Below are 26,230 nucleotides of genomic sequence, written 5' to 3'. Positions count from 1 at the left end.
TCAGCAGTACTCATGAAACAGCCTAGAGAGGGAGGTTGGCTTGCCTCTTATTGAGGTTCCTGTAGATCAAGAGGGTCCCTATGTACATAGTCAGGTATTAGGGAAAGACAGAACATTTTTGATTGACACAGGGGCGAGCAGAACTACCATCAGTCATGACGAGGTTCCAGGGGCACCCCTCTCAGGCTCACAGAATGTTTCCCTGGGTTTTTCAGGAAAGCCTATTGTTAACGAAGTGTCAAAGCCAGTTTCTCTAGGAGTTGGTCCATTGTCCCGTACTACAGACTTGTTACTTACAAAAGCATGTCCTGAAAATCTGCTTGGTATTAAAACGTTGAAAGCTCTAGGAGCAGTGATATGTTGTTCTCCGGAAGGAGTGAGATTATTTTTACGTGATTTCAAAGGTCATTATGTGTTGAGAGATTTTGATCCAAGATTGCAGAATGTACCACAGCATTTATGGGCACAAGGTCCGACTGATGTAGGTTGTATGCACATTACACCTTATCGTGTCACACTCAAGCAAGGAGTTGTACTACCCAGAATCCGACAATACAAATTGCCACCCGAGGCTGTAACAGCCTTACTGAAAATTATTGACGAACTGATTGCCCAAGGAGTAGTTATAGAAACTGATTCCAACGTATGTAATTCTCCAATCATTCCAATTCTTAAACGAACTGACCCAAATGCACCACCAGTCTATCGATTGGTGATTGACCTTCGAGAGCTGAATAAATGCCTCATTCCTCAGTACCCAGTAGTGCCGGACATCTCTTCCTTATTGACTGCCATTGATTCTGAAGCAGAGTTCTTTACTGTAATTGACCTCAAGAACGCTTTCTTCAGTGTCCCCATTCATCCGGAAAGTCAATATCTTTTCGGATTCTCTTTAAATGGCCGTAGCTTTAAATTTGCACGTGCACCTCAAGGGTTCACGGAAAGTCCTAGTATTTACAGTCAAGCCCTGAAAAGACAACTAGACAGTATCCACATGCCTACTGACACTGCTCTGCTGCAATACGTGGATGACTTGTTAATAACCGCACGGACCGAACGTGACTGCGAACGCGCATCACTGACTGTCTTGTATTTCTTGGCCGAAAAAGGGCATAAAGTGTCCCCTTCGAAGCTACAATTCTGTGCCCAGCAAGTGGTATACCTTGGGCACTTGCTGTCCAAGTGGGGGAGACAGTTGACACCAGACCGCATCCAGTTAATTGCACATCTACCACAACCCAAGACACAAAAGGAGGTACGGGCCTTCATTGGCCTCACTTCTTACTGTAGACAATGGATTCCTCAGTACGCATATCTAGCTAAACCACTCATACAGTTGACAACACAGGAGGCAGCGACTTCGACTGTCCTTCCTTGGACTCAGGAACACACACAAGCTTTTGACGAGTTAAAGAAAGCTTTATGTCAAGCACCTGTTTTAGCGACACCATGTTACAGCAAACCTTTTACACTTTTTGTTACTGAACGCGATGGCACAGCATTATCTGTGCTCACACAAGATCAAGCAGGACACAGTAAGCCTTGTGCTTATTTTTCCAGTACATTGGATCCAGTGGCCCAGGCTCTGCCTGCGTGCCTCAAATCAGTTGCAGCAACAGCTCTAGCAATCAGACAAAGCGACTCAATAGTGTTAGGACATCCCCTGACAGTACAAGTTCCACACTCAGTGGAAGTTCTTCTGAACCGTACCCAGACACAACACTAGACTATAGCAAGACTGACAGGATATGAATTGACATTGTTTCAACCACACATAGAGATCAGACGCTGCAATACATTAAACCCTGCCACATTGTTACCATCGAGCACAATTGACCCGACACCACATGACTGCGTAGAAGTCGTCAATACTGTAACGAAACCCAGACAAGACTTGACAGACATTGCATTACCTGATCCAGACCTGACACTTTACATGGATGGTTCATGCATGAGAACAAGCACAGGAGAGTTAGTGGCCGCCTATGCAGTGACCACTGAAACTGAAGTCATAGAAACACATCGTATTGACACATTGTCTGCTCAAGCAGCAGAACTCATTGCTCTGACGCAAGCCTGCATCCGAGCCAAGAACCTGAAAGTAAACATATATACAGATTCACAGTATGCATTCGGAGTTGTTCACGACTTCGGTATCCTCTGGCAAGAAAGAGGTTTTTTAACTTCTCATGGCGCCAAGATACAGCATGGTCCCCTCATTCAAGCTCTGTTAGAAGCCATACACTTACCTGCATCTATTGCTATCATGAAGTGCAAAGCACATACGAAAGTCACAGATACCATTTCCCAGGGTAACGACCTGGCAGATCGAACAGCTAAACTCACAGCTCAAACTCAAACAGACATTCCAACGGACATGACAAAGACTGAAGTAACATCACAGACACATTGTATGACAGTGAAGGATCCCATTCTAGATGTACTCGACATACAGACACATGCCACTCCAGACGAAATCAAGAAATGGACTAAACAAGGAGGGATCCAGACAGATCAGGGATGGATGACGAAGCGAAGAGCCACATGGTTCCTCCCCGACTCTATGGTTCAAGTTATCATTAATACAGCACATAGTCCAGCACATTTAGGAGAAAAAGCCATGTTAGACAGCATTCAAAACATCTGGTTCAACAAGCATTTACGTGCAGCAGCAAAACAGAAAGTGCGTACCTGTATGATCTGTTGTCAGTTCAATCCAGGCAAAGGCATTCCCGTGGAACAAGGTGGATTCCATCCTCCTGACCATCCTTTTGAAGTCCTCCAGATGGATTATATCCAGATGGACCGATGTAGAGGTTTTAAATACGTCCTCGTAATTGTATGTGCCCTTTCCAGATGGACCGAAGCATATCCAGTCCCAGATTACACTGCCAAGCAGTTGGTTCATGAATTCTTCCCGCGATACGGTTTGCCCCGTGTTGTGTACTCAGATAATGAACAGCCATTCTCGTCCGAGCTTATGAAACAGGTATCACTCCTGTTAGGTTACCAGTGGAAATTTCACTGTGTACGACACCCCGAAGCAGCAGGTCTCGTCGAACGCCACAACCAAACTCTGAAAACACGATTAGCCAAGGTCTGTGCAGAAAAAGGTGTAGATTGGATAGTAGCCTTGCCAGTTGCCCTCTTCTATATGCGCATGGTTGCTCATTCTAGAACCGGACTATCTCCTTATGAGGTAGTCTTCGGCCGACCTCCCAACATGTGGGGAACGCCTATGCCTCGTAGAATTACTGATGTCGACAGTACTATGCTGACAGATTACCTAGCTTCCTTGATGTCTGCACTACTATCTTGTCGTTCACAGGTCGCGGCTGCCTTCCCGGACAACACCCAAGTAAAACCGCATGAAATCGTTCCTGGGAATTATGTCTACGTACGAAATTTCGACCGCATAAGTCCTCTGGAGCCGAGGTGGAAGCAGCCAAAGTTGGTGTTGATGACAACGAGGACCGCAGTGAAACTAGAAGGTCGCAAGGGGTGGTTACATTCGAGCCACGTTAAACGGTGTTACGGACTGTGTCCAGGAACTGAAATCAAAGACTGCCCCCTTTCGGACACTGACTCTAAACTCCCCCTGTTAGAGAAAACTCCCCAACAGGAATATCGAGCAAAGTTGAGGTCTAGTAAGTCAGACAGCGTTTAATTGTTTAAGTCCCCCTCGGGTGAAGCGGTTAGACAGGTTTCTGACATGAATAAGATAGACCCAAGTAGTCAGAGAGATAGGCGTATCAAAAAGAGAGAACAATATCGCAAGAACTTGCACAGCCGATGTATCATAACGTTAATCTTCATGTTTATTCTGAGCATTTCGATTGTATGTATAAGTTTCATGTTACATGATTTCTTTCCTTCTTTTGGTTCAAGTGCACATAATTCCTCTAATGACTCTGTAGAGCACACTTTCAGTGACCTGCCCCCTCATGAATTATCCTATAGACTAGCAATGCGCAACAATACATTCATTTGTATGTTACACCACACTCACCAGACCAGCAATGCCACCAATTGTTGGGTATGTGGCCGACTCCCACCTTATCAGAAATACAAGGGAGCTCTGCCTCTTTTTCCCTACCCGTTTACACATAATGGTTCATGTGGAGCATGGTTTGCTTTAATGTCTTCCTTAGACAGTAAGTCCAAAGTCTCCCAAGGCAATTGGATTTGGGGGAACCTGAATACAGTCATGAATAAAGCATGTTTCCCAGACGCAGACGGTCTTCCCCAAAGGAGAGGGACCGACCTAGAAAATGAAGTGTATGAATTAGGTAATTTTTCCCTCAATCTCATGATCCTGAACGTCCAGTCCGAGACTAATTCGAACTTGCCGTTTATAACAGTTTTGCCAGTGAAAGGCGAACTATGTGTTAGAAAGAATGGTTCAGTACATCTAGGACACAGTGATTGTAATACTGTGGTCGTATTCAGTGATAAAGGAAAGTCTACGTTCAAAGCCTCTCGCCATTCTTATTTCATTTGTGGTCACACCGCTTATGTACATCTGCCCCCTGATTGGGATGGGACGTGTTACATTGCGTTCCTATTACCACCTGTTTTCCTAGCCCCACCTGATTATCATCGAAATTCACGCCTTATGCATGTCAGACACAGAAGAGACCTTCCTCCTGTTATTGATGATTCCGGATCTGCATGGGATTATGTTAAATGATACTTCTGGTTTATAGGTCCTGTCCAGAACAGTAAAATAATACGCAGGTTAACAAGAACTCTTGAAGTGGTAGTGAACGAAACTACTTTTGCTTTAGGTAACCTGACCGAAGAGCAATCTGCTATGAGAATCGTTGTTCTTCAAAATCGCCTTGTCCTTGACGTCATCCTGGCCGATAGGGGCGGGGCTTGTAGAGTGATCGGATCTAGTTGTTGCCTGTTTATTCCTAATAACGCGCCGTCCGTGTATAAGGCCATAACACGGCTTCACGAAATTGCTCACCTGATACACCAGGATCCAGGCACCTGGACTTGGTCCGGTTGGCTCTGGAGTGTAATGGCTGCCTCGGGATGGAAATTGCTATCATTCCTAGGAATAATACTACTTATCCTATTCAGTTGTTGTCTCTGTCTGCAATGTGGGCCAGCGATTTGCGGCTTGTGCGCCACAGCTTGTATTCCAGGTCCAAGTTCCCGTTCTCGAATGATAAAAGATGAACAAATGATGTTATATGAACAGATAGATGGTCTCATGAAAATAGATGTATCCTAATGGGTGTAGTAGGGGCCAAGGAGGGAATGAGGAAATAGAAGTTTCTAGGTAAACCTATGTGTCCCCCACTCGCACCCCATCCATGCACATGTGTCCCATGTATGTCATGTAATTCCTTTTCTGTGCCTGCTAGAAAGACGCAAATACATTTGCGTCCAACGTTAACATGTCAGTTATACAGTTCTCCAAGAAAATCACGTTAATTAGGCTTCTAGGCCTATGGTGCCAACGTCTTTACATAGTGCACTTTTGAATCTCGCACACGTTTTCCTCCATGTTTTCTGGCCCAGTCGAGCCAGACCCTTAATCGAGGCTCCGAGTTCTTTTCTGCCTCTGAAAGCTGCCGTTTAGGTATGCATCCCTGACCTCTGCCTTACTTCCTGCTCAGACGAGCGGTGCCCGGCTCGGCCTGGTCTGCTTGCCAAGACGATGTTTTACCTACAAGTTATCTACTCAGCCTCCTCGAAAACACATTCCAGTCTAGTGAAATAGGTAAACATATTCCTGGCTGCAGAGCAAAGGGCCCTACCTTCCTGTCTCCATGCAAGTAATTTACTGCTCCCGTTACCATGGTAGGCCCATGGCCCCCGCACTCTACATGAAGATCCATATGCACGCACTAGCATTCAGTGATGAACGGCCCCTGCCCGAGAGACCTTTTACTCCAGACACTACATCCTCAAAACATACGATATCAGATATGCTGTATGTGCAGGTCGTTCTGACATCCCAGACATTAGTCTCCTCTACTAGTGCTAAAGTCAAAGCCCCCAGTGCCCCAGTCATGCTCAGTTGCGCGCGCATCTGTAATAACAAATTTCTGCTGATTCTGCAAATCTACTGTAAAGCATCCTCCCATATGTGACGTTTCTTGTGACGATTCTCTGACATGTCCAGTACACGCCCATGTGTACGCCTTTTTACACGCCTCCTGTTACGCACATGTGTTCTTATCTCTCTCTCTTTTCACCTGTTACGCCTACTGTATTCACTTCAAGTCTACTGTTTTACTATATATAATGTGTGATGTTAATAAAATGTTGAATGTCCCTTCCTGAACCTTAGTGGTGATGGAACCCGATGTCCCATGCTTCGAAGCATTTCATTAAAGCCCGTATGACTCAGATACCACGGACTCTGCCTCTCATTTGATTGAGCTATCCATTATGTAATTTAATGTACTCAAAAATTGTACGGTAAAGTATTTACCACACACATCATCAACTAAGCCTGCATCCGATAGCCTAGAAATCAGGGTTTTAACCCCTCCTTTTGCTTGCACCCACCGTCGCATAGGGCTCCCTGCCCCTGAAATTTTAGTTTCCGTCTTTTTCCGACTGCTGGAGTGCTGACTAGACCGAGCAAGTGACTTCGCAGCTCTAGGTGTCTTAGACTTAGACTTGATTCTTGGATGCTTCTTCTTACTATCCAGAGGGTTTAAGATTTGTTACTGTTTCCCCCTGTTGCTATTGCATTCTGCAAGAAATTTTTAAGGGTTTTGTACATTGTCAGCATTCTGCTGTTTAATATTGCTGTCATTATTAATTACTAGAGACTCATCCAGGAGATCTGTAGCCGGAGAAGTAGTACCAGTATTTTTCTTTTCTTGATTCGGTAAAGGGCTGCCCTCTGAGAGATGCCTGCTACTCGTCACTAAATTCAGACCCTCAATCGAATCACCTCTCAAGTCCAGCACCTCGGGTGTTGATGCTGATAGCCCCTCTTCACTTACTTTATTAGCTTCATTGAGTTCAATATTAGCAGTATGTTCAGCAGTCAGCTCAGTTACCATTTCAGCCTCTAAAGAAATATCTGCTTCAACAAACACCGGATCCTTTCTTTCCTTGCAAATATCAGCAAAGCAGTTTTCTTCCACTCTCTTTAAGCATGTACTGGCTCCACTCTCACTATTTGCTGCCACAAGGCCTGGGGACATATGAAACTTTGTTGCTCATTCATAGCATTCTCAACCATCTCTGCCAGTCTATTGCCAGGGTTTGCATCAATTGCCCCTTCCGTCAAAAACAGCTCCGTCGACTGCTTCGTTTGCAAAAAGCGCACAATCGGCTTCCCAAGCACTCCAGTCCGCCTTAGTTGACCGGGAGCTTCCATTTTCTGGGTCCCGTCGCCTACATCGCCCTCCACAGGACCAGCAGCACTTACCAATGTCCGGTTTGCTGCTCGGGTACTCCTTGAAATATTTTTGGGAGGTGCCATGGCTGCCAGACTCCGAGAAGCCACCCCCAGTCGCAGTCCACAACCAAACGTGGCTGGCAGCAAGATCCCGTTATTATATATGGGGTAACCCGAAATGAGTCCTAGGACCTGGGTATCAAGTGTTGCAGATATGGTGGTCCTAGACATAGAATTCCACACACAATTATTCAAAAGTTTCTCAGCTCAATTATTTTTCATATGAGAAATTGATTCCTAAAGTGAAAAAACAAAAACATAATAGCCCAAAAACACACAGGTGTCCGATACAAACACACAAACAGGTTTCTTATTATCGTTGTTAAAAGTAGAGGAGAGAACTCTACTATTTATTCATAATACAAATCTCCTCCCATGGCAGTACACAAATATACAATATCTACAATTCGGAGCAAAAGGGGTTACGGAGAGGAAATAAAGTGCGTAGAGTGAGAAATTCTTGTGCTCGTGCAAAGGATAGAAAGGACCAAGTGGTCAGGGGATATTGAATAGTATGTTCATGGAAAAATCTGTTGGCTTAGATTCTAGACAGAGCCAGCCCTCAAAAGTTAGTTTGTAAAGGAGTTGTAATTGTCTTTACAACGGTCACTTCGCTCAGATGGTTTTTCGGTCTTCAAAAAGGGTGGATGGGCAGGGGCATAAGAGATGCCGGCTCACTGTAGGGAAAGGATGTCGACGTTTCGACCCAAGGATAAACAGGGCAATTTGTATCCTCATAGGCGGGTCTTCATCAGAACGGGACGGTGAAGGAAAGGAGCATAGTTACATTGCATTCATGTAACCCCAGAAGTAAAGGCGGACACCTGTAACACAAATGTAAGGGCTCAGTGTGTTTTTAAAAGAAACCAACAACATGAAGGTTTACGATAAGTACTCCAGAAGCACTCACCCTGTTAGTGGTGCGCCTATGTGCCAACTGGTCAATTCGTTAAAAGAGAGCCGATCAAGCGTGCTCTCGAGTACTGGAAGAAAATAAGAAACATAAAGCCATCAGTGCTGTGTTTCTTACAAAGTAATTTGTACACACAAGACATAGACTAGACAAGGACAAAACTGAACAATGTGACACTAAATGGGAGCTCATCAGACTCACCCTCGCTCAGTCGGCGAAAGATGATAAGTTGGATATTCGGTGAAGCAATATACACGCTGTGTCTGTGGACAAGAATGTGTAATTAGCTAAGTGGGTCACCAGTTACAAAGTCGGAGACGATACATGTAACCTCGGGGATGTTTGTAATCATAACATACCTCCTCCGTAGAACTGCGCGTCCTATCAATGGGGCTCTGTCTGTCAGTGACTGCTGTGAGAAGCTCAATCAGCGCCAGGTTAAGTACGGGACGTGACGTCAACGTGCACGCCACTGACATATCACGCTAAGGCCGGGGCTGTTGCCTAGCAACATGCGTGGTGTGGAAAAGAAGACAGACTCCAGGCGTCTTAGAAGTTTTGAAAACATAGTAGACATGGAAACATTTACGTGCAATCGGAACATAATACACATTATTGGCTTGTACAGTACATATTTACAAGATACAAATGAAATAAGCATCCGGATCACAAAGTTCCATATAATTTACAACTGTGGTACGAACGTAAACAGCAGGTGGACCATTCAGCCATTGTACAAGGTAGACATTTGTCTTGTTGTTTCTTCGTACTCATTCAGACCCCGATTAACTGTGTCAAATATGTGCATCCATTTGCACTCTCGGAGACTAAGGGTACTGGCAAAGTTCCCACCCCTGATGTTCACCTGTACTTTTTCCAAGATCCACCACCGAAGACTTTCAGGTGGGTGACCGAAGGTCAGAAAATGTTCCACCAACGGAGCGCCCTGTACTTTGCAGCGTATTCTGCTTACATGCTGCAAAATGCGAGCTTTTACTTTTTGTATGGTCTGGCCCACATACAGGAAACCACACGGACATTTGATGGCATATATAACACCCGCCGAGTTGCAGTTTGTTTGGTGGCGTAAGGTGTGGGTATAGTTGTTGTGTGTGCACTGCTTGATTTCCAGAGTCAAAGGGCAAGCTTTGCACGCACCACATTTGTAATGGCCGACCACTGGTGGAGTGTTCCACAGAGTTGTTTGTGAGTTGCTCGGTTTGCTATGAAGTAGGGATTGGACAACATAGTCCCTGACGCTTTTCCCTTTCCTGAAAGCATGCATAGGGGGCTCTGGGATCCCTATTTCATCTGCCACAAGGTGCCAATGACTGTTTATGACTCTCTTGATATCATTACTCCTGGTGTTAAAGGTAGTCACACAGGTCATTCTCGTGTTGGTGTCTTTTTCTTTGGTTTTAGGTTCAAGGAGAAATTCTCTGTGGCAAAACCATGCCTTCTTGCGAGACTTTTTTAGCAGTCTACGAGGGTAACCCCTGTCTGCTAATCTTTCAATGAGTAAGGATGATTCTGTAAAGTAATCCACCTTCCGGCTACAGTTCCTACGTAACCTCAGAAATTGGCCGTATGGTAGGTTATCTCTGAGGTTACGTGGATGATGGCTTGAGTAGCGGAGTAGGGTGTTTCTCTCGCTGGGTTTTCTAAAGAGTGTGGTACGCAAATGCCCCTCATCCTCAACTATGCTTATATCAAGGAAGTTGATTTGATGGTTGCTAAAGTCCAAAGAGAATTGGATGTCTTCGGAAGATCCCAGCAGAGCTCGCCAAGCCACCAAACACACAGCTACTCGCTCATACGGCGCTGAAGCCCAAATCGCGCTGCTACCTGCATCCGGTAGAAATGTCTATTCCCCCTACAGTGCTTGCACGATCGAATCTCTTCTTTCTGGGATCTGGCATCGGAATGCCGAGGGGTTTAAATGGTTCGAGAGTGTTGAAAAGAAAAGAGGCACTTTACGCGCAAATAATTTTCAGGGCTAGAACCCAATTTGCGCTCGTCCCTGCTCTATTGAGTCTCTCCTTTCCAGCGTCCCGACCCAGCGTTTCTCAAGGCACAAAGATGCTGAAAGGTAGCGTCTGGAAAAAGCCAATGGTGAATAGTTCAAAAAGTATTCAAAAGGTGTTCCATTTCAGCAGGCATTTGGTAGACATTCAGCAGATACTTTCCCTTGTGACTGCCCTATTTCAGCTCCAACTTTTTCACTGCAGAAACGCCTCGGGAGCTCCTCGTTAGCCGGTACTCAGAGACGGCGTCAGCCCGCCACCTTTCTCATCCCCCTCTACATGGTATTTTTTGTATTACATGTTTATTTCGGGGTGGTTAGCTTAACAAAAGCAGTTTTCTTCAACATGCAGATAACAATGGGCAATTATTGGAGTAAAAATGTTTAGGTTTGGTTTCGTTTTCTAAAATAAAATATTAATAAAACAATGGCCGATCGTGTGTCAGTAGAATAAGCATATTATTTGGCTGCAGCATTTACTGCACAAATATGGATTTGCAGCATGCAATAAAATTTGCCACATAATTTGCAAATTTTGCAGAATTAACCGGAAGCACTGTTTCGATCTCAAATGGAAAAGAATAATACTGATATAGAATGTGCTACGTAGTTTGTATTTTTTGCCTCCTAATTTAGCAAACTTTTCTGCATAAGATAGTTCTCCAATGCACATAATCCACGTAGACCTGACTGGTTAAAGCTACGCAGAGTAGTTTGGTGTCTGTCTTTATGATGATGAAACCTGTATTTCACGGAAATACCTGTGAAATAGTTTCCATAACACAATACTGATAGGGAGTGACGTATCAGGCAGATCTTTACTAGTAGGGAGCATGGCCTCCTTTTGCAAAATCGAAGTGCTTTATTCATTCTGGGCCCCCTGTACAATCAGGGCCTTAAAGTCAGCCTCGTTATCTGGGTTATCATCCTCTTTCCCACACGGATCCCCGTGAGGCACAGACAGAAACTGAAGGGGGTCTGATTGGGGGAACTCCGGCCAGTACATCCATTGCCGCATTTTCTAGGAGAGTCAGTGGCCAAGGGCAACAGCTGGTGAGGTAGCGGAGACTGGCGGGCCAAATATTATTTGATGAAAAAAAGGACTTGATCAAGTTTGTACAGGCTCATAAGTTAATGCCCTTGGCCTATGCTCCTGTCTCTGGACTGTCTCCAGGTTTGGGCTCTGCGAAGGGAAATCTAGGAGTGAGTCAAGTAGAGGAAACCAGAACTCATTTTCAGATGAACAGTGCGGGGATTCCAGAAAAGGGAATATTCACATGAGGTCCCAAAATGGGGTCTCACATGGCTAGATTACATATGATCAAAATCAGCTGAAGTGTGTTATGAGGCGCTATACAAAAAACAAGTTGCTATTGCGCAAGGATCTCTGGTCAAGTTCATCCTTTCAAAGCCAATATGGTGGCTTGTTTCAGCCAAAGTGTCACAAAGATCAATGTGCCCCCTCCTGTTTATCTAGGACTTGCCTACATGAATAAAGTGACATTGTGTGATCCACCGGCAGAGCCTTAAAGGTGGACTACTGGAGCAAAGATAAACCACCTGGTTCTACCCCCTCATTGCTCTAAGCTAGATTATCTCATTTTAAAATGTACTAGGACTGTCAGCTGGTGCCACTGTGTCCCAGACCTAGTGGCAAATGATTGGGCCTTGGTTCAAGCCTTTACATTTATACTGGTTTCTGTTCAAAGGCACTCCGAGTCTGTGCTGTGGGTGGTATAAGCATTTATGTGGTATTTATTTAGCACAAACCGTACCAAAACGCACAGGATGGCTGTAAAGGATCAAAGGCAAAGATTAAATACAGTCAAATATGTGAATTGGTCGTGGTACCTGGTTTCTAGCAGCAGCGAAAGTGTACTGCTGCTGCATCATGTTCTTTAAAGCGGTGTGTCTCCAGCTTATACTAAACTAACAGCAACTTATGAGCGCTTTCAAGCACAATGGCAATATTTCTAAAGGCTAATTTATCGGTGCATTTTTGGTTCCACTGTACTCTACCCAATGTCACTCTGCCCACCTTGCTTTTTTCCATTTTACTCAACACCCCTCTACTATACATTACTCTACTCTTTACCACTGTACTCTCTGCTACTGGCTTCTTTTACCTCAAATTGTAAAGTGCTCCGATATCCTTCGGGATCAAGTTTGCGCTATATAAAACTTTATAAATAAATCAATAAATCTGCTCCTGAAGCAGCAGCGAGCAGTCTACTTTGCCTCTGGACACACCCTTTGGGCCACAGGCATGTGTGCAGCACTTTAGGGCTCAGACCTCTAACCCCTTGGACAGTGAACATTTCAGCACTAGGAAAACAAGTAAATTAGGTCAAAAAGCCATTATACTGCAAAAGGTACCAGCAGGGTTAGGCAGTGCAAACAAAAGCAAGCATAGGAGCAACAGAGATGAACAGACCAACATGTAGTGCACCGAGGAAAATCCTCTGGTAATACTAGAAACCGAGATGATCCTATGACAAGTCTCATGTTTCGTGAATTGAACAGTTACCTAGTAAAGATTGGAACCAGGAGTCTTTCATAGAGGCCAGGGCTAAATAAACTGGAAGAGCAGAGAGAGGGGAGTCCAGGATATAAACCATTCAGGGTTTCCTTGAGCCAAGGAGTCCGAGGCAACAAGTTGTCCACAGATGCGTAAAAGAGAGAATAACAAATGAAGCATTCAGGCCAGGCAACCCCCACCTACTAGGCAATGCAAGCACAAGCAGTCTGATTCATCTTTAGAAAAAAGGTGCAGACACAACATTTCTGTAAGACGTTGGTCAATAGCACAGGCAGATGCAAGGAAAAACTGAAGCCAACTGCCCACTGAAAGGAGCTGGGTCTGAAAATGATCTCAAGAACCGCAAAGGTTGAAAACATGTCAGATCATCTCAAGCAGAAGTAAAGCTATGAGAACCAGATGCAATGGAGTGGAGCTTGTGGGGAATCTAGGACTGATTCATGATGGGCAATCAAGTTCCACTCGCCTTGCCTGTCCTTCGGGCTTTCCATCGAGTCGGAAGGAAGGGGGCCGAAGATGTGCTAACGACAAATCTCTCAAAGTTTTCATAACCTCCTTAAATACAGATTTTACTGTAGATTCTCTCAGGGTACCGCAGTGGGATGTATGTATTTTTAAAAGCAACTTTTTATCAAAGAAAAAAGGATTACAAACAAAATGCATTCTTTTTATAAAATTATGAATTATTAAACAAAGGATACAATGCCACTGAAGATTTCTCAGTATGGCTATCAGAGTCTTCAGACAGATGTCCATGGTCCACTTCAGAAGAGCTTTCCACATTGCTGGAAGACGTGGATCTCCCAAGTCTACAGAAGTTCTTTTCCTTGTCTGACTCTGGATCATCAAGCTTTGGTGGAACATCAGAAATTCTGCTCTGGCCCAGACTCTCTATATAGTTCTCATGAAATTCAGAGTTTCTAATATTTGATTCATGGAAACATTCAACAGGCAAGGAATCAAGTTCAAAGTTTTTGCTGTTGGGCTCTTCTACTCTATTGGAATTAAAATGTTGAGTGTAATCAGTGCCAGCTCCTTTAAGTCTATCATCAGAATCTTGGCGCAGGAGTGATGAATGTTCTGACCCGGAATCAAAGGCACCACCCGAGCCTCCAAAATGATTTCCCTCTATCATGGGTGGAGAATCGTTCGACCGGGAGGATGCAGGCAGGCTCTGAAGGTCTTCCTGTGATGCACTGCCTAAAAGGTTACTCATACGTTCTTCTTCTGCGAGTGCTTTCGCTATTGGGTGCTCTTCAGCTTTCCTACCTAAAGGCAGTGCTTCAGCTTCTGGTTCGGCCTCAGAGATCATGCTGGACCATGGGCTCGTTTTGTCAGTGAAGGCTGTTACTTCATTCAAAGTTATTGGTTCAATGATATCTTCATCATAATCTTCTTCACTGCATGTCTGCACTGTCTCAGCTGCATCCTTGCGATGGATCTGCATCTCTGGAAACTGATCCTCGTTTTCATAATCTGCTTGATCAAGAAACTCATTAAGCATACCTCTCCTATGATCCAAAGACTCGAATGAAGAGAAGCAAAGATTATCCGTACTTGTATTTTTCAATTCAGCCACTGGTCGATCTTGATCAACTGTGGGGTCCTCATCTCTGCTTAGCACACGTTGCCCATTGATTGATGGTCTAAGAATTGAATTGCTGTTGTTGGAATCCTGTACGATATAAGATGGGGTGTTGTCTTTTGGCTTCACCTGGAGATCTGAAGAAGCAGTGAGATTAGTTAACATTTGTTTGAAATATTATCTTTTAATTCTAAATAGCAAAAGCCTCTGCTAACCAAATTTAATTTTTTCAAAATCATTTCTGGTTGATCCGGCATATGTACCTTTCAGAAGTTGTTCGTAAAGTTCTAATTTGAAAGAAATGAGCAGACCACAGGGCCTGAAGCACAAATGGCTGGTTCATGCTAAATGTAAGAGATCTCAATTGATTGGCAAACCCAAAAGACTAGGAATGGAAACGTCAATATGTGCACCTTTCTGTCTAATTTCGATCACATTTACAAAGAAATTACACACACAAAATAAGAAACAGCCAGTGGAGGCTTTTGCCTTACCCGTTATCATATTGTTTACTTGTGACACCAACATTTGGGACTTATGCAGGAGCTGTTGAGCATCAGTATCTTCAAAGTTGGCTGCAGGAGCCATGCGTTCGCTAACTGCTGACAGATTACGCTTAGGTGGACTGCTATGAGTTACACTGAGGAAAGGCACAGTCATCTTCTGATTGAAGTATCTCTGAATGTCATCCAGCTCAGCCAAGTTCTTCCTGCATAAGAGGAGCCAATAAAACATCAAGTAGAACCTCTGCCTAAATCTAGATTTAGCACTGCTTACTCAGTAAAGGAAAACATCACTCTAACACACACAAGATTTAGTGGATGAGTAAGTGGAATATAAAATATGTAAACACAAAAACAATCCATGGTCATTTTTAAAAGCCATAACTTCACTTGCGACATGTATTGAGGAAATGGATATGAGATTACGAGGCCCCCAATGAGAGTTTTCCCCAAATACTCCAAAGGGCAAGTAACATATTTTGAACCAGTAGATTAGACACGTGTGCCCTGATCGTATACAGACAGGACCTGAATAAAACACTTTGACTCAAATGTCCAGCAAAAGATAGGTTGTTTATAGGCTTTCACTATCAATGCTTTAGTTGCCCCGAAGACCCAATGCCACCAATCCCTCAAAAAGAATGCATAAGTAGTAGTACATAGAGGCAGAGCTGAAAGTACCAAGCTTTAGCAAAACTCTACTTGGAGGGTGTTTTTACAGTCCGGAACAGCGACTTGTGGAACTCTCTTGTGTTTTATACAGCTGACAAATAACACAGCATGTGTAGTAGCCACGCTTGAGATCTGCCTGCTGAATATAAATGCACAATTGTGATTTTCTACCATTGTTCCTTTCAACTTTCAACTAACGGAAGCTTCAAAGGGCATCTTGTCTGTTCACAATTCTCTGGTTTCCCGGATTTGAGGGGGCAGTGGTGGAAGCCTACTGGACCTCTAGTAGCAACTTAAGGTACTGCAGGCTGGAGCAGCAAGCATTTATCCCCGACTCCAGATTCAACTAGCAACAGCATAACGTAGCACAGTATGCATCTGGAAATTGTCTACTTCAGCTTTTTAACGGCACATGAATGCGTTCTTGAACTAGAGCGAGTCATATGGCGTTGCCAATGCTAGTTGAATCTGGTGCACCAGTCTTTAATACCTGTGACACAAAATATTCTGAATCTCATACTTTGCCCCCTGTTTTTCATGTACTTATTAGAGGCAGTTTTACTAAGACTAAAAACTAATGCTGCAGGAGAAATTTAATGTTTCAGCTAATTCTGGGAGTGCCAGTCAGCAGTTGCTGGACTGGTTTACTTACCAATTTTTACAAACTGTGGACTTAGTTGCTCAATATTAACCGGGGCAGACATGAACCTGCCTGTTACAAGAACTGCAAATTATATTTTTGTAAAGAACAAGTAAGCTGATTTATGATGTAAAAAATATATTTTTCTGTTTCACAATATATGCTTTTACTCTAGAATGGAAGAAGACATCTGAAATAGCTGCTATCTTTTCGTCAGCATTATCAAGCGTGACACCAGCACACACAATTTCACAGTTGTTTCATAGCAGTCTGGATTGTTTACCAGCTTTATTTCAATGAATATCACAATACCACACAGCTCCCAGGCTAACATCTTGATAAATACTGTTTCTCTTTCTTTCCTCACTCTTCATGCCGGCACTTTGGTGTCATCCTGGACTTGCCTATTCTGTCAGTATCTTCATATTAAAATGCTACTTGCAAAACTTGCACCTTCAGCCTTCAACCACCATCTATTTCCATTTTTCTTAGGATGCCCCCAAGGTAACATACTACCTAGATGCAAGTGGGCACTATGAGTGGTGAAAATTGGTGTAAAAAAAGTGATTTACAATAGGCACCAGAGCCTATTTTAAATCACTTTTTTTACACCAATTTTCACCACTCATTATGCCCACTTGCATTCCTTTATTACGGCGTCCTTAGAACAAAAGAACTCCGCTAAAGAAGCCACCGGGCCCGTCAGGCATTGCAGCGCCGGCCTGAGGAGGAGCATGACACCCCAACAGGTGTGTGAGGGAATTACAATCTGAATTACACATCTCCCAGCGACACATACTCCAGCCAAACAGCACAAACACGTGCGTCGGTCTGGCAGAGGAACTACTCCTTATACTGGATAACTCTGATGTTAGTCCTTGGAGGAGCACAGGAGTAGGACCTCTCAAAAGATTCGCTCTTCCGTCCCCTCCTTTTGATTTAAAACATACTAACTAGTACAGCATATTGCACTAAACAATAATTAGCTAAGCATTTTCTCCGTTTAAACACTGTTTAATTATGAAGCACTATGCACAATCTGAATTTGCACAGTTTAGGTTAAATTGGGGAACCAAATCAATGCACATTAATAATATTTACTCTCCAGTTAATAAATGCCTGTAATCAGGCTGACAGTTCAGATTCCTTGCCCAAGAGTTACAGAATATAAAAAATATTAATAAACAACGCATTACAGAAATCCAAAGGTTTCACAGCTTGCTATACATTCTTCTAATTAGTCAGAAACTGTGTTTGAACGTGCTGCACGGGAAGATTAGAGGCTTACATTAAGCCACAATCAAGCAAGTCCTAATTGAACTGATGCCCAAAATTATACATTCTGTGACCCTTAAGAAATACCTTCCAGCAGCCTCAGCCAGGGATCCTAATCTACTTTTTCTCTTTTTTTCCCTATTTTATGTTTTAATTCACACTGTCTAAAACTGGACAATTAGCTACAGAAGCACAAAAATGCATGTAGACCCTAGTTACAGAAGAAAGACATTATATAATAAATCCAAAGTACTTAAAATATCCTCTGTATTTAATTTCCATGATGGATTGGAATTTACTTTAAGATAATATTTTCATTTACTGTTCACTGGAGAGCTCTCTATCCACTTCTTATCAATCTGGTCTTGACGACAAGATGATAGACCAGTCTCAAGACCATGGGCATTGGTTAAAGAGAGTGACAGGACCAAAGGCATGAACTCAGGATTTACCCAGTGTGTTGGGTTGCTAGTTCTCAGCCGACTTTCCTTGCAACCATTCCAATACTATGCTATAAAATTCACCCTCTTTGCGACAGCAGTGGCTGGAATGTACAAAGTCTATGGACGTGAGCCATCCCTGTTGGCATGACTGCTCACAATTCTTTTCTGATACTCTGTTGAATTTTCACTGTGCATGTTCTCGAAGAAACACTGACCATAATACCATTATAGTGTCTTCTCACCGGGTCAGTTTACCTCATTTTGAATGTGAAACTTTTGCTGCTGTTCTACCACACAATCCACGCATCTCTGCCCATCAACTAAAAACGCCTGAAGGTGCTCTTGCTCCAAGGCAACCATTTGAGCCATAAGATCCTTCTTCGGCTTGGCAAGTGGTTTACTAAGTCTTGCATGCTGCATTGGCCCAGCTACAAATTGTCTAGGGCTTGTGAAATTCTGAAGATCCAAAACTCTAGAATGACTTCAAGAGCATATATCTAATTACAAGTAGCATTTCCGCATGTGCTGACATTTTTTAACACCTTCAAACTACTGTTTGTGAACTTCATATTGGTGGTTGATCCTTCATGAAAACTACTGAGGCCCTCTGTGTAGATGTCATCATACAAGGGTGAAAAGGCTTAATTCTGCTCATTGCTTCAGAAGCGCTTAGCCCAATCGGACACTAATTCTTTTCTCATTCCTTTTGTAACATGATGCAGAGTTCCCCGTCTTACATTCTCTCTTAGATGCACTTCAGCTTCCAATGCAAGCTAGGTTTTTGCTGTGGATAAATCAATGTATGCAGAAACGTTTCGCAATCTTTAGCACTATTTGGAGCCAGGAGTTCAACTCCACTTGAATTCTGTTCCTCTAACTACTGTAATAGAATCTAATGGTAAATGTATGTTTTCGGGCGAAAGGCAACAGGATTCCTTGCATATAAAATCACATTCAAAACTAGTATCAGGAAATCGATCCAATTTTCCCAGAACAAAATAATTTGATTTATACGTACTTATAAACGCTGCGCTTCACCGCTTTTTTTTTCTTTTGCAAAAGATACAAAGTGCCATCTAAATCAGTCTAGGTCATATATGGTTAGAAGAGCCTGACCGTCAATTTAATGAAAATAAAGAGGTGTTCACAAAATATTACATGGTTCTCTGTCGATTTCTTTCAAGATTGCGACCTCAGTTTGTTGGTTCTTCTCCCTTTTCTGAAAAAGGACTTCGCCCTAGTGCACACATCTTTTCCAGTTGAAAGACGGTTTTTTCATTTGTTTCAAATGTGCAGCATCTCCGGCTCCCTAGCAATGCTCTAGATATTGTGCTCATTAAAGCACTCTTTCTCTGCCATCATCAAATCCAAAACTCCTGTGTTTTGTTACATCAGCTCTATCCTTTCATTGGTCTTCATAAATGCCACTCTCATCCCAGAGCTCTTGAAGGAGGGTAAGAGCCTCACACAGATTCCTCACCCATGCTTCACTCTAAGACAAACGAATAGTGGCTATCCGTGCTCTAAAACGAAGTGTAACAGCTAAACAAGCACTCGCCGTCCCTAGCAATAGTAAAACACAGCCTTATGCTGAAGTTCTATTCCTCTCTCTGTTCATCATCCTGGTGCTCAGTTTGCCAAACAACAGCTGCAAAAATGCTCCCATGATGTCAAGTTACTTTTACACTATGACTTCATCAATGATGACACTGCTCCGCTCTGCATCTTTGTCACCACTTTGACATATTGTGCTGGAACCCATAGACTCTTGATAGCTTGCCCCTAGCACGACATTCCAGCATGCCCTTATGACAACGCGAGAAGAGCGAGGGACAGAAAATGTGTACACCTCTAGTCAACATGCTTGCTATCACACTTTGGCTGATATTATCCCTACTACCTGACTGTTCCCTTCGCCAACCAATCTCTCGGAGTAGAAGTGATCCAGTTGCCACTTTTGCTGGAGTAAGTGCTTAAAGATTACTAAAGTGTACACAATGAGCACAGTCAATCATTCCTTAAATGAATAGTTGAAATAAATGTTCTTTATGGGTTGTTTGCCTACATTTCATTTTAAAACCCATTAAAGTGAAATCACAAGAAAAAAACAAACCAAGTGCATTTGTTGTTCTACTTTGGTGTGGTGGCTGAATGTCTTCAATTTACCAAAACTTGCTAAGGTCAGTCATCTCACCACAATGAATTTACGACGCAGGATAGCCAGAAAATTGATCTTCAATGTTAATGCATGATATAATGATTTATTAATTTTATGATTATGTACTTAAAGAGATATTCTTTAGGAATTTGTATGGAAATTTTAAATGGAAAAAACTATGTAAAGTGAAAAAGATGTACAGAAAAGAAACAAACTTATTTTAACAGTTGTGAGAACACTCCACAATGTGGAATTACCCACAAAACAATAAAAAAAATGAGTGAAATAACTAGTTAGGCAATCACATGGACTGAAGTAATATGTTAAGTGTAAAAGTAAGTGATACCACTAGGTCCCACCAATGAACGAGTTTGAAATGAAAAATGTTTCAAGAGACTAGGAGTTGGGTAGACAATAACTAAAGAGGATGGGTTACCTATTTTTTTTAATTGATATTTGTATTGATGTTTACATATAAATAGAGAAATAATATATATATTCGGAACAACTGAAAGTTAACATGTCTCCGTAAAGCCAAAATTGTGGGGGAGTACATTAGGCAGGCACTGAGTTGTGAGAAAGCACATATGTTCTTCACTTTCCTCTAACCTCCTGGCACTTGGTTTATGTTTTTCTTTATGAATGGTACTAGTGCCACTGATGTGATGAATCCTACTTCACACTATATCCCTCTTGCGATCGGGTGTGGTATATGGAATTGCTGGAATAGGTACTGGTTGAGTGAGAGAGGATGCTACAGTCATGCTGCAGGAATGGAGTTTCATCTATGCACCACAGTCTTACTTCTCAAAGGCAGAGGTGATAAAAAGTAATCCGACCTTGAAACGAGTTCACTGAAGCGGACTTTAGCTGTAACACAGCAAGTGTGCATTTTAGTAGCATGGTGACTGAGCTAGTACAAGCCCTTTCAACAGGTATTACAACACTTTATTGAATGGGTAATAAGTAATAAAGTTGCACTGAAAGAAGACTAACAGGAGAATATAACATTTGTATTGTTTATAGCAACATTGCTACAAAAGCCACGCTTGGAGGAAATTATTTTCAAAGAAATAAAAATGGTATTAACTTAAATTGTTGTAAACACCAATTGTATGTTTAGTGTTGAAAATTAAACTTCATGGTAATGCATGGAAACTGCACTGTGCAACTCTGGCAGCCAGACCTCCCAAATACACCGAAATGACATGTTACTAGTCCTGGGTTTTCAATTAAGTAAAGTTGCCACGTTTATACATAAGCACTACCACCGTTAGTTCCCTTAAACCTGAACAGTAAGCAAGCAGTTCTCGCAACAACTGAACATGACAATTCTGTTCCCTCGAGAACAGTGGTGACAGACATCAAACTTTCACTCAGTCACTCATACTTTCTTTTGCTCAGAGAAATATACAGAGAATAGACACAGGGTCGTTTTTAATATTGATTGAACCATAGTGATTCTTGTATAGGAAATATGGGCTGCGATGATTAATAGACAGAAGCAGACAAAAGTTATAATTGTCAACACAGTGAATAAAACAGAGTTCCACCATCTTGTTGAGACAGGTTATATATGCATATATCTAAGAGATTATAACAAACAAGCATACCTCTACGATGATAACCCTAACCTACATGTCTAGGGTGTGAATGTATGATCTGCAAAAAAAAAACCATCTGGATGATCTAACCCCTTTACCTGGTGGGTAAGAGTGTAGGACCCTGTCTTGGTCACAAACTGGACACCCCTCACGGAGATGTCAGTCAGCTGCTAGGCGAAAGCTTCAGCATGCAGGGACTTGGGATCAGAAGAAGTGTCTCCTCTGATTATGCTAGGAAACAAAAGGCTATGTATACAAAATGGCATCCTTGCCTCAGGACGAGATAGTGATCAGGTTACCATTGTGGTGTTCTACAGATAGCTGTGTTGCCACATGGATGTATAAATAAACTAATTTGTATTACGCATGTGAAAGGCCAATGCCAAGGCAGTGTAATAGTATTCTTACGAGGTGTTCCGTGTCAGCAAGGTCGATGTTTCTACAAAACTAGTCCAAGCGTCACAAATGCAAATGTGTATCAAGCATTGAGATGGTAACTTTAGGAAAAAGGAATGTGTATATGTAAGAACGACACTGATTCCTACTGGGCCTAACTCGGGCACATGACATCCCACATGTTTGTCTATCAGTGCCTGCTTGGGTTCTGTCTCACCACATGTGCTATGTGAGAATGAATATGGGTCTTTATGTGTTGTCTCTGGGTCCATGCATCTCTGTGTGTAGGTCTTTGTGCCTGTGCATTGATGTCAGCATGCCTGGGTATCTGTGTGCATGGATGTTTGTATTTTTGGTAGCCGGTCTAGGTGCCTGTAGGTTTTTTGTACATAGGTGCCTATGCCTGCTGATGTGTGCATTGAGGCATAAAGATCTAGTGATTTGCGGGGGTCTCTTCACAAGCACATGTATGTGCGACTTTTGTGAATGTGTGTATGATTGTTGAGTGTATGAATGTTGTGTGCATGCACTACACAAAAGTCTACCCTACAGATATTGTCAATGCTAGACTAAGTAAAAATTAACCGCAAAAAATACTGTGTGACCAGGAAGTGACACCCTTTACAACTGACATTCAATTTGGTTTGCTTATAATGTTTTGTGGGCTCTGAACTGTCCCATACAGGAAAGGTGATTCATGCTAACCTAAACACCTTTGTCCTGCTGTCCAGCATTTAAAGAATCGGAATAAACATAAGGTGTAATTATCCATCATGTTTTGCTGTGGTGAATTGGCAGCATGGACATAGAGCAGGGAAGTCGCCACAAAATTAAAATACCCCCCTCTTCGAACCCAAGCTCTGATGGCACCAAGCAAGCAAGGCATGTGAGCCTGAACTTCCCTAGAAGAGCTCCCTTGTCTCCTCCATCCAAGAATCCGATCTAGTCATCCTTTCACCCGCTGATATCCACCCTGTCACCTTTACATGCTCTCATCCATTAATTAGTTCATCCATCATTAAATATTTTACCACTCCATCCATCCATCAATCAACTGGTCATATCGCAGAAAAGGTCCATCTGGCTACCCTGCTGTTATGAGTTAGTGTGTGACAAATATGAAGGTGTCTCTCTGCAGAGACATTATAACGGACAGCCTTAGCATGGACAGGGGGCTCTTAATTGGCTGAATTATATCAGTAATAGTTTCCTTGCACTGGGATTACCCTTTTTGTTCACAAACCTGAGGAATATTAATACGCAGGACAAATTCAGAGTAAAGTGCTCCTTCTTAGATCACTGCGAAGGAAAGATCCCTCCTTCTTCGTTTCCGAGCAAGAACAATTTGGCGGCTACTTTGTTTTAATTATGCCAATGGCTTCATGAGAGTTCAAGCTTAGTCTTGCCCCTGCCATAACAAAACAATTCAGTCATTGCTGCATTTTATATTTTTTTGTAACTATTTAAAATGTGTGCGAAATAATTTTCTTAAGCCCTTTATTAAAGGAAATAGGGATTCACAGATGCAGCAAGATCTTATTTTACCTGCAATTACTGAACTGCCCTGAAGTATGTTTACAGTTCGTTTTTAGGTCGAGTCTGAGCAGCGCATACGCTGCCATTGGAAGCCATGCTGTATTCGAGTATTGACTTGAAGCTCCCCTCACTCTCTGACCATATTTTTCATTGGATTGTGTCATTGTCTTTTGTAAATGCTGGCTTCTGATTTGTTAATAGGCTTGTTAGTCCCTCTTCGTACCGCCATGTCTTCATTTGTAACATTCCTTGAGGACTCGCCCTTTTACTTCTGTTGTTACAAGGTATGTCTTATTTAGTCTGTAAGCCCTATTTTATTTAATGAGTTTCTCCTACTTCAGGCACGACATGCTTTCCTGCAACATTCAGCGTGCCATGCATGCTTTCACTTTACAAACAGCTCGGGTCAATTGAGGCCACTTAAATAGGTCTCGCATTTACAAGAGTTTGAGTTATTGGCAGTCGGGGCTGGCATGTTTTGCCGGTGGGAGGGGTGAAGGGGAGGGGGAAAAAGAGAGATGGGAGGAGGGTTGTGCATTTAATTAATAACCCAAAAAATATATTTAAACCTGCCTTTTCGCCGGCCGGGTCCAGTGTCTTCAGGAAGCAGGCAGCCTCACTCCCCCTCCACTAAGCCAATCACAATGCTCCAGTGGAGCGTTGTGATTGGTCGGGAATCCGCCCAAGAAGGGACTTACCGGAAGCGCTGCATGGAGAACTATAGAGTGTGCATGACTGATTTGGCCGGCTCGAGAGGCCCGACCAAACAGTTGGCGCCCTCAGCAGTGGGTGCACCACTCCTCCCCTGCCCTAGAGCAGACCCGCCCACTCGCAACCAAACCCTTCTGCTTTCTTGCAGTGTGAGAAGCACAAATATAAAATGGGAGTTATTACCATTTTATGTTTCTGCTTCTCGCACTGCGATAAAGCAGTGGGGAGATGTTCCTCTGCCCGAGTGGAGGAGCCACTCCTGTGTAAATTACAATGCCAATAGCTTAAACTCTTGCAAATACGAGACCTATTGCATTGCAAGATGCTTGTTTAAATCTACTGTAAGATCTAGAAAATCAGTGGATATGTAATTTAGATCCCGTTGTTTTTATATCAAACTTAAAAACAGTATTTGTGGCAAAATTGAAATGTTCTCAGAATGGCTCAGTTTTGCCAGCAGGCAGCTATTGTGAGCATTGAGTAAAGAAAATGTTTACCTGTTTGTAAATTGTACGATGCATTTGTGTAATCAAGCTAGTCTTTTTTGTGCTTTTATGTGCTCTTTTATGACTTTAACAGGTCGAATAAAGTTTTCAAAAACTGGTCATTCCATCCATCCATACAGACATTCACCATCTATGCTAGCATCTATCTTTACATCCATCCACCTATACATCAATAACTCCTTTCATCTATAAATTGATCCTTTTGCCCATCCATTCATCCAATCCTTTGACATCCATCCTCGCAAATTACCATTTACTCTGCCATCTTTCACCCACCCATCCATCCCTCATCTCAGATTTCCATTTACTTTGCAATCCATCATACTCTCAGATGCCCACTTACCCTGCCATCCTTTAACCCATCTATCCATCCAACTATCCTCTCAGATGTCAATTTACTCTCCCTTCCTTTCATCCATCCACCCACCCCTCTATCTTTTCTTTTCTTCCATCCACCCACAGATTTCCATTTACTCTGACATCTTTTTATCCACCTGTCTAGCCATCATCTCACCCACTCTTCCTTTCACCGACTCATATACCCATCCTGTCACCCACTCACCCTTCCATCCTTTCACCCACCATCCATCCTTTTACCCACTAATCCGTTCACCCACACATCAATTCTTTTACCCACCCACCCATCCTTCCACCCACACAGCCATCCATCTTTTCATCGACCTACTCATCCAGCCATCCTTTCACTTACTCATGCATCCATTTCCTCCTTTCCCTTTTGCATCAGTCCATCTTTCTTTCTTTGAGCGATAATCATAAGCGTTTATCTGCCTAGTTGCAGATAAGAGCCCCATAACGAACCAACCCCCGCTGAGGCTGGTACAGAGAGTGGGGGGAAGGGAGGGGTCCGAGTCACGACACCCTGACCCTGAGCGCGCTGCGCTTTTCTGAGAGCAAGTAAACATTCATAGTTGAAGTTATCTCTACACAGAAAGGAAGTACGGGGGTCTTTGAACAAATGACCTGTTTTTCTTGGTAGAGAAGCTTCCTTCACAGCGTTTGACTGAGACTAGCAAGTAAACGTTCACACTGTGTCAGCAGATTCCCAGTATACAATATGCGATTAAACCGCATTTCCTGAGGCCAGATTTCAACAGGTAATTGGCATTTCAACTTCGGTGCCCAAATTCCCCCATTTACGACTTTAAACGTGTTTGGTATTCACAGAAAGGATACAGTAACAGTGACTGTATCACCTGGGATGGTTCAAAAACTACTTAAAAGATCGATCCACTACAGGACATATAGACACCATGGCAGCTTGTAGCAGACC

General features: G+C 42.9%; 1 protein-coding gene across 1 annotated transcript in view; it reads right to left on the bottom strand.

Moving 5' to 3' along the window:
- C2CD3 (C2 domain containing 3 centriole elongation regulator) overlaps positions 1-26,230 on the bottom strand; it is a 607,356-nt gene that overhangs the window by 212,588 nt on the left and 368,538 nt on the right. The window contains exons 30-31 of the mRNA XM_086933829.1: positions 14,990-15,204; positions 13,612-14,632 (exon numbers count right to left, since the gene is read on the bottom strand). Coding sequence (XP_086789955.1) covers positions 13,612-14,632; positions 14,990-15,204 — 1,236 coding nt within the window. The remainder of the gene's footprint in view (positions 1-13,611; positions 14,633-14,989; positions 15,205-26,230) is intronic.

Source organism: Lissotriton vulgaris, chromosome 8 (genome assembly GCF_964263255.1).
Source record: "Lissotriton vulgaris chromosome 8, aLisVul1.2, whole genome shotgun sequence".
In the NCBI taxonomy this organism is placed as follows: domain Eukaryota; kingdom Metazoa; phylum Chordata; class Amphibia; order Caudata; family Salamandridae; genus Lissotriton; species Lissotriton vulgaris.
Note: the sequence above shows the minus strand (reverse complement) of the source record. Positions and strands in the feature narration are given on the sequence as shown.